Genomic DNA, 9,279 nt, shown 5'->3' on the forward strand with positions numbered 1-9,279 from the left:
TAGACATCCAGCCCTTCAAAACAGCATTGGGCAACAAACAACCAACATACCTGAGCACTTCTGAGTAAAGTCCCTAATGACGACATAGCAGACCAAACAGATGTCTTGATGTGTCATAGTGGAAGTTTAGAGATGACATAAAAATCATCGGTTCAGTTTTCAAGCACTTGCCCAGTTCTCACTGCCACTGGGGCCTTAGATGATACAGAAAAAAGAGGGATGGATAGAGGTAAGTCTGATTGCATGACTTTGCCAACATTTTGCAAAAGCATATCTGTGCAAACTGATGGAGCCCAACAGGATCTGATGTCATCCACCCGGTCTGAGTTGTGAGCGTTTACGGTGTCAACATACAGCGAACAGGCAATTCCACAGGAGTGGGCATCGCTTTGTTGGCTCATGCATGTACATTTATTCAGCAGGGGTTAGGTATGCCTGACGGCTTACAATTAACAAGGGATTAATTTCGAAATTCCTGTCTTATTTTCAATGATGAATGGCAGCTGATAGATGTAAAACACATTTTATTTACAAATCTGCACTATAATCACTACTGGAGCTTGTCTCATCTCAGCTTCTCACCACCTCTTCAATCAAACGTAATGACCACATTACAATCTAACGTCCATTACCCTTGCTGAAGCTACTGACCCGACACTACATCTGTTTGAGTAATTTTGTCATTTTTTCCCCCTCCAAAGACGGCGGCCCTTCAAAGTCAAAGTGACCACACGTGAGTTAAAGTTTCCTACTCGCTAGCGCTCGCCTCAGTGCTTGCTCGCACGCTAACCCGCAAAGCTCTGCTCTGCTAACTGGATTCAGATGGCAGTGTTTGTCCAAGGCCGTCACCAACGTCAGAATGGAAGTGTGGCTAGGCTAATGATAGTGAGGGGCAGTATTGCAGCTCCCTGCTCTGAGGTCACAGCGACCAGGCTGGCGGTCAGCAGGCTGTGTGGTCCCAGACCCCCGGAAACACCTGTGCCCTTGGAAAATGAAAAAGGAGACACCCTCGGTTCGGTCATAGGTGGCTAACCTTCTCCGCGACATCCTCGCCGAGCATGAGCGGTAATGATGGCGACTACCTTAGGTGCTGCTCTTTGACAAGTATCAAGTCATGCTAATGCCGACCAGGAAGAAAAAACAGCTGGATGCTGCACGTAAATGGATTTATTTAACTGTTATTAAATGAAACCATGTATGGTATCATTTAGCGATAACCATGAGCAACAATCTTAACATGGAAAAAAGTGCCATATCCTAATGTCTCAACCTTGGTCATTTCAGCCAAGGTCTGCAGCAGCAGTTTTTTTTTTTTTTTGCTGGGGTGTATCAAATTGAGGAGTGTGACTCACGGTCAACAATGTACTCAGCCGTGAACGCGTGTCTGTGTTGTTTTTGCGTGTGAGGGGGCTCTGGCTCATTGTCTTCGGAGTCCCATTGACGTGGTTAACTGTAAAGACTCAACCTGGCTGTCTAGCCTCCCCGGTATCACTTATTGTCGTCTGTCGGCCAGGGAGCGTTGGGGAAGTTAGGAGGCGGGAGGGGGGGGTTGTCAGGAAATAAAGAGACAGGAAACCATTGTCACGGTCACACTAACCCGATGCAGTCAGCCCCTCCACCACCACCACCTCCGCTGCCCCCACCACCCGCTCCTACACCACAGAGCCACTGTGCAGCCACTGTCTGTCCGCTACTGGAGGAAACGGTCAACGCCACCCGGGGTGTCTGGATTCTGAAGCGCCTTACTGTCTCTTCTGTCTGCGCAGCGGTTTGAGCAATACGCTGCCAAGACTGAAGGGACAAGGGATGTGAAAGATGACGAGGTGTTCAAAACCAGCTAGGAAATAATCAGTTTCAAATGCTTGTGTTCCTAGCCAGGAACTTCCAAAGAAAAAGGGACCTCCCTTCACTTTCAGTTTGACTGGATCAAGATGTGAATTTTCTTAAAAATGTAAAATATCGTTTGTAAAGAAAAAAAAAAGAAGAAGAAAAAAAAAGAAAAAAGTCTGCTTTAAAAAAAACCCTCCACAAACACAATCTTGAAGTCAAATTATAGAATTTAAAGTAATCAGTCTTACTTTCTGTGGTACAGTAGTTTTTTGTACAGTGTGACTGCGAACGTAAAGCCAGGTCGAACTTTGCTCATCTTTTCATTGTTAATCTTAAACCACTGCAGGGCCAAAGTGATGTCTGTCACTGATCTCCAGATAAATCAACATGACCCTCTATAGTGATGCCACCGGAGAAAGAAGGGCCCATGTCCACCAAGCGCAGCACTGCCACAGTGACACAGACACAGACATAGACACACACACACACGTAAAAATAATTTTACATATCAGAACAGTATGTAGTTTTGAATCATCTGTAAAACCCCATTTTACATTGCTGTCTCTCTTTCTCTTTCGCTCTCTGTTACTCTCAGTCATTTCAATGAGGTCAATTCTGAGACATAATAATGGATTTTAGGCAACAGAGGCAGTTGTGCAATTGACAGAAAACAGGAATTCAGCGGTGTTCTATGCAAACCAAATGTTGCTCATGCGTTTCACAAGAGATCCATAAAACGCCGGTGCCATTTTAAAGATGCTACCACAGAACAGCAGTTACTTTGCAAGTGCGTCAGTGTGGCAGAGACCGATTTACATTTTGCATACACGGCGTGGTGAGACCGCTACTGTAAACAAAGCCCGATTGTACGGCTGCACAAGTCCACAGAGTCTCGAGTCCGGTCTCAGTATCTCTTAACATGCGTCCTGCCAGTCAATTACTGGGCGGCCCCTTCCGTTCACAACCGCAGTCATCAATTGATAAAAGCAAGCCAGCACTGAGTCTCGTAACACTTGTGTGATATTAATCAAGCTCTGACCTGACAGTAGACTTGTGGCATGCTGAAAAAGTTTGGGGCCTTTGATGTGAGGCTCCTCTAATTGTGGGTTGAGAAACATAACATCATATATAGTGGTGTGGTTGTGGTGTGGTCGTATGGTGATGGTGGCGGTGGGTGGTCTTACGGTACTCGGTGGGTACATCAGTGGGTAAAGCAAGGTACCGACACCGCGGGGGTATCTCACCAGGCATAGCTGGCCTAGTGAGATACTATCAGTACAGGAATCCATCATCATGACACATAGACATACTGGACATTATATGTATTTGTACTCCCCCTCCAGTTCCTTACTTGCTTCAGTGCCGCCCTTAAACCGTTTTTCTGCTCAGCGCACTGTGATACCAAACACTCCTTTTTAACTCATGAAAAATAAACCCTATCGGGACGTAGTATATTCATTTTTGCTTATTTTGTTATTTGGGGGCCGCATCTCTGACTCCTTTAACCCTGTAAACTTGTTATAAAACGTATTATACTTTAACTTGTACTTTTCTTTATTACACTTCAGATAAGCGCATCTGCTGGAATATGAAAATGTGAATATGAAATGTTTTGGATTTCTTTGAAAATGATTTTGTATAAGTAGCGCCAAATGACATAATCTTTATTTTATATTCCTTTATATCAGAAGGACAGAAAACAACCATTAACACACCTACACAGATTATGCTTTAACCAATAACCACCCATGCAAACAGTGCAAAAGCTGTTCAACTTTTCTCTGAGTCGTTAAACATATTACTTATGTTAGGTGATAAAACAACAACAACGACAACAACAAAACACACAATTAGGACCGGTTAGAACAGACTTCAAACTGTACCAATTTAAAGTAAAACTGCCACCTTATTGGACTGTCCATTACAAAACCATTCTGTGAACTTCAGGGACGAGACCCTTTGTTTAAACACGGTCACACGTAACGGCAAAACGCTCTTACCTTGTTGGAGGCCATGTCGCTGACGGAACGGTAGGTCTGGATAGTCTCCAGCTGGTCCAGACACCAGTCCAGTTCCTCCATGGTTTCCATAGCCAGCTTCTGGTAGGACTCGTCTGCCAACAGACACACAGACATGTAGTCAGACCCCAGAGGATCCATGTTCACAGCAGAGCCCCCAGACACCTCATGAGGAGGCAGAAGGGTCCCAGGCTGGCTCGCTCGTACGGATGGCTGCCCGGTGGGACGTCCAAGAGATGAGCAGGAAGAGGTGGGGGTCTGCACACAGAGCTCCTTCATCCTACTGCGTGGTGGTCTCTTCCGCCACTTTAGACAATTCGGTGTGAAGTCGTACTGTGGCTAGGTTATATTTGCAGTATGTGTGCGTGTGTGTGTGTGTGTGTGTGTGTGTGTGTGTGTGTGTGTCTCTCTCTCTCTCCCTAGCTCCTTTTTGCCGTTTCTTTTTGTCAACCCTTTCTTGCCCCTCATCCCTGAGCTCTCTGTGGTCCCCCTCCCATTCTGTCTCATTCCCCCACCCTCTCTCCCCCCTCTCCTGCCTTTATTCTGCAGTGCAAAGCAGGCGGTCTGCTGCCTCCTGCTGTTGATGTTTACATGTTGGTAACCCTGCTCCCTCGCATCCACAATATGGCACGTGCACGCAAACACACACACACACACACACACACACACACACACCCTTGCTGGAGACCCGTCAGGCGCAAATTGATGCACTCATATGCACCCCTGTTTCATGACGTTTTCAGCCCCTGAGTAGCAGACAATTAACGGGGGTGACAGGAGGATAGCGATGCACAACCACTTATTTGCAGATTAAGTACTGGGATGAAGAGGGCCAAAGGCACAGACAGAGAGATTGAGAGAAAAAGAGCCAGACAGAGGAAGAGGTCTTGCTTTTTTAGGAGTCCACTGACTCACTTCAAATGTGACAAAGATAGCTGCTGTCCCTTCCCAAGCAAATCCTCTGATGCCCCCTTAGTAATAGCTTCCTTTTTAAAAAGGAAGCTTTTTCACCGGCCACTTCAAGGCTGTATGTTTCTGTTGCAGCAGCTAACACTGAACCACCATGCTAGACAGACTGGCTCTCACCTCTCCCAATGAGAAGAGAAAAAAAAAAGAGAGAGAGAGAGAGAGAGAGAGAGAGAGAGAGAGAGAGAGAGAGGAAGAGAGAGAGAGAGAGAGAGAGAGAGAGAGAGAGAGAGAGAGAGAGAGAGAGAGAGAGAGAGAGAGAGAGACGAGGAGAGAGAGAGAGAGAGAGAAAACATATCAAACACAAACACTGTGTTTGCACAAGCAACACGAGAGGCAAACTTTGACTCCCTGAATTGGGGGGCGTCCAAACCGGGGTCTGACTGGGTGCCAAAGAAACCAAAGCACTTCCTCTCTGGCCGTGAACTCACGCAAAACACGGAGCGGAACATCCTAAGTGTTAGCTGGTAGAGGATGACTCTTGAAGCACAATAACAATGGTCATTAGACTAAAGACGGTTTTTAACCATGAATTTTGACTCAAATGCGGAAGGGACGGATGGTCATCATAAAGTGGTGGAGACCTGTTTATTGGACATATGATGTGATGATAAAACAGGCGGTAACAAATATAAGGAATAGCTTTGGCCAAAGTATGCAGACAACAGAGAGAAGAAAATATAAAATTATTCAACAAATTTTCCTGGGGGATAGCAAACACCACCGAATGCATCTGGATCTTCCCACCTTCGTTCTTTTCTTTCTACGGAAAACACTGATCCCTACTTCACAGGGCTTCACACATGGAAGAGATTTAACCCATATGCTTAGCACAACAGGACAACCAGCGTGCCTCTCCCCAATTTACGTCAATATAGTGGATCAAAGCAAATCAAAGCTCAGTGACGACAGTTCATAGAAGGCATAAAAGCTCTGAACTGCTGGTGTTTCGTAAAAGAAACTCAGATGTAATACACAACCCAGCTGAGTGCAGTGTTCCACTTATAAAAAGTTATCAGCACATACATGATAATGATCGATTCTTCTCAATCACAGAGGGAACAACTCTGCTGGACTAATTATGCTGCTGGATATCATGTAATGCAGCCCTCCACAACACTGTCTGTGAACTAACCTGGAACACATCACAGGCCTGTATGCACTGGGCCATTTCGTGACAAGAGGAAGATTACCAGTGCTATCCTTGTATTCCCACCCAGCCTGCGGGTGAGACCAGATATCCTTGGGGCTCCCGGGCCTGAAGTACCGAAAAACCCCTTGGCTACAGTATGTCACTGGACCCTAGGCCTCCTAACTGAAACAATTCCCAAGAACTGTTGGCATTCCAGCCATGTAAAATTCCGTGTCATGGAGCAGAAAGCGTGACATCAAAGCGGTGCATTTCCAAGGCGGTGGGGCTGTTGAAAAGCAGACATATGCTAGGGTGCAGTTGCCCCGAGCCATAGGAGTGGGAGACTGTGCCAAGAAGGTGCGACCACATCCTGCCGGTGCTGCCTCCAATGAGCATATATAGAGACATTAGACGTTTTCAAAGGGCTGTCCAGAAACATCAAAGGCCCACTCATTCCGACTGGACAACTGTGATTCCATTCAATATGAAGAGGCTGGCTGATTCATATGGCGCTGAGTTCAGATTTAATGACAGGAACAGACCAAGACAAACTCTCAGCAGCCAGGCCTAGGGATGTCTATCTGTATTCTACATTTGTACTGCAATGTTTTATTGGTTCTGGTTTCATAACACTGATATAGCCCTAAAAATTATGTAATTATATACCATTATAAAACGGAGGCCAGATTGAGCACAACTCTGAAAATATATAGAATCTATACCATGTATGTATAGATTGCAGCAAATGCAGCAAATAGCATTTACATGGGGGGAAAAAAAACAGAAGGTGCACATAGTACAGAAAGCCTCACACACATGCCCTCACAAATTTCTAATTTGGTCAGTCACCAACGGTTTGGCATTAGCCTTCCTCGGGTGTTACAAGTTGGGGCTATGCATTTTTTTTTTAATAACAGTCAATATCTAGCAATTGAAATGGTGAACAACAGAGAGACATGCATGTGCATATATACAAAGCAGGCGGTGAGGGGACCCCTCAACCCATCAACACCTCTGGTTAACTAGAAATGCAGCACAAAATGGGTCAGGAGATTTTTTTTCTAAGTTGTCACCAGTTGGAGGTGGTGTGACGCACTTTCACAGTTTGAAAAACCTGCTCCGAGACAGAGCGCGACGTACTTTTCCAGACTACAGGCCTGTTTTTTTCAGCAGACGTCTATTTTTTCGGACCCTCCGGTGAGCCCTAATGCTTTGGCCATATGCGGGAGGCTGCTGAGAGGACAACAGACTTCAGTGTTTGTGGACAGGCCCGGTCTGCGTCCCCCTCTCTCCCCTCACTCCTTTCCTGCTCCACAAACCAGCCTCTGTGAGAACCATCAACTGAACTAACAACCAGGGCTGGGCTAAGCACCCCCAACCCATCCCCCACCCCCCTCTCCCCGTCACCCACCCCACACACCTACCCCTTGCAACCACCTCACACTGCCCCTTTCTACTGCTGTCATCCCACCTCCAAACCTATTGCCCTCCCTGTCTGATGGAGGCCATGTCTTCATTAGTAGCACAACTACAAATGAACAGTTTTGTGTCACATATTATATTATATCATATTATATAGATACTATATATGTATGTATGTATTTGAAACTTGTGCAAAGCATCCCGCTTATCTCAGTGTGAATGTGATATTTGATTTGTCACATGTGGATGACTAGAACGCAGTGAGTAATGTGGCTAATATCACATTAATGTTTATTACAGGAAATAATGCAACCCATTACAAAAGCAGGGTCAGTGAGAAAGGTTTGACTCATCAGCTCTTGAGAGTGTAAGCAGGTAGTCATGTGTCTGCATGTACGCAAACACATTCCTCTTCTCCTGTCACCAGATCCTAAATGAAGGAGTTAAAGGAAAAAGAAAGCAGTTGTAGCAGTGCACACACAGATACCAGCACATGTACACACACTCAATGGTGTTTGTGCTTGCCTGTCCATTACACACAGAGCCAGTTGGATTCATGAATCCAGCAATGAATCACACACAGTATTACAACCGGTTTCTGCACACATGCATGCATGCGGTGTGTGTGTGTGTGTGTGTGTGTGTGTGTGTGTGTGTGTGTGTGTGTGTGTGTGTGTGTGTGTGTGTGTGTGTGTGTGTGTGTGTGTGTGTGTGTGTGTGTGTGCAGGTTAACTGAACCTGCCTATTGTTATCAACATTCTTACTTTCCTAGAAACAAAAGCTTGACTCTCATGTGTCAATCATCTAATCAAATTCGATAAATAAATTCTTGGTGCATGGGTTTGATTGCGTTAAAGAATGAATGCTATCTGTATAACATATCTAAAATCAAAGTGCCTTTTGATTTTGGATATGTTATTGGTGGCATGCGGTGTTAAATAAGATTATCTCTGTGAAACCATTGGTGGACTTTCAGGTCCAACATGAAACTGCAGTGGCATTCTACCATTGTTTGTATAGTGCCTCTGCATAGTTTACGATTGGGGCTTATCTCTTCACCTATCAAAACAACAGCCATTCTGCTGAAAGACAGACAGACAGACAGACAGACAGACAGACAGACACACACACACACACACACACACACACACACACACACACCATCAAGGCTGTTTAACAGCCCCTTCACAATACACCATGGAACTGTGTTGGCACGGGCCAGCTCGAGGGATGGGCTGCAGTGAGCTTTATGGCTGTGCTGACGTCAATAACATAATTCAAATACTTAACCAGGCTGCACGCTTCCAGCCCTCAGGATCCTCTCCCCTGGGTGGGAGCCTGGAAAATGCGGCATGGATTAACCACACGGTGGAATTGGGTAACTGCAGAGGATAGCAACTGGAATGGACTACCTCAGCAGAGGATATGTTGCATCTTTTCTCAAAGCCTGTCCATTCCATTGTCATACAACATACGGTTGTCTGCATGTCTTTCTGTCCACCTACCTATCCATCCATTTATTTGTTTTCAACAGAATACCAGAAAACCAATGTTAGGTCAATTTGTAATTTAGGTGTGGTATTGTGATGGTAATCATCTGGTGAGCTATGTATTAAAATGTCCTATATACTGTATATCTGAGAGACAGGACTGACAATTGGCTGCATTTTTTTCTCTCTTGGACATCTGTAAACAATGCTTAACAAAAATCTGTTGTGCTTAATTAGATCAAGGATCACCAGAAACACTGCCGTTTTTCTGCCCTAACTGGAATGATTTCAACGTTAAGCTGGGTGCACGCAAGAGGACTTTTCAAATACCAGCCGATATTGAAAATGGGGGAAATCACTCACATAAGGACATTCTTCACAGATTTTCTGTCTTTCGGTTGTCACACACACTACAATTGTT

The 9,279-nt window shown here is 45.2% G+C and overlaps 1 protein-coding gene across 1 annotated transcript in view; it reads right to left on the reverse strand.

Moving 5' to 3' along the window:
- The window catches only part of LOC130123986 (cAMP-specific 3',5'-cyclic phosphodiesterase 4B-like), a 47,788-nt gene that overhangs the window by 11,886 nt on the left and 26,623 nt on the right, over nucleotides 1–9,279 (reverse strand). Inside the window, exon 7 of the mRNA XM_056293333.1 lies at nucleotides 3,831–3,943. Coding sequence (XP_056149308.1) covers nucleotides 3,831–3,943 — 113 coding nt within the window. The remainder of the gene's footprint in view (nucleotides 1–3,830; nucleotides 3,944–9,279) is intronic.

Source organism: Lampris incognitus, chromosome 14 (assembly GCF_029633865.1).
Source record: "Lampris incognitus isolate fLamInc1 chromosome 14, fLamInc1.hap2, whole genome shotgun sequence".
NCBI lineage: Eukaryota > Metazoa > Chordata > Actinopteri > Lampriformes > Lampridae > Lampris > Lampris incognitus.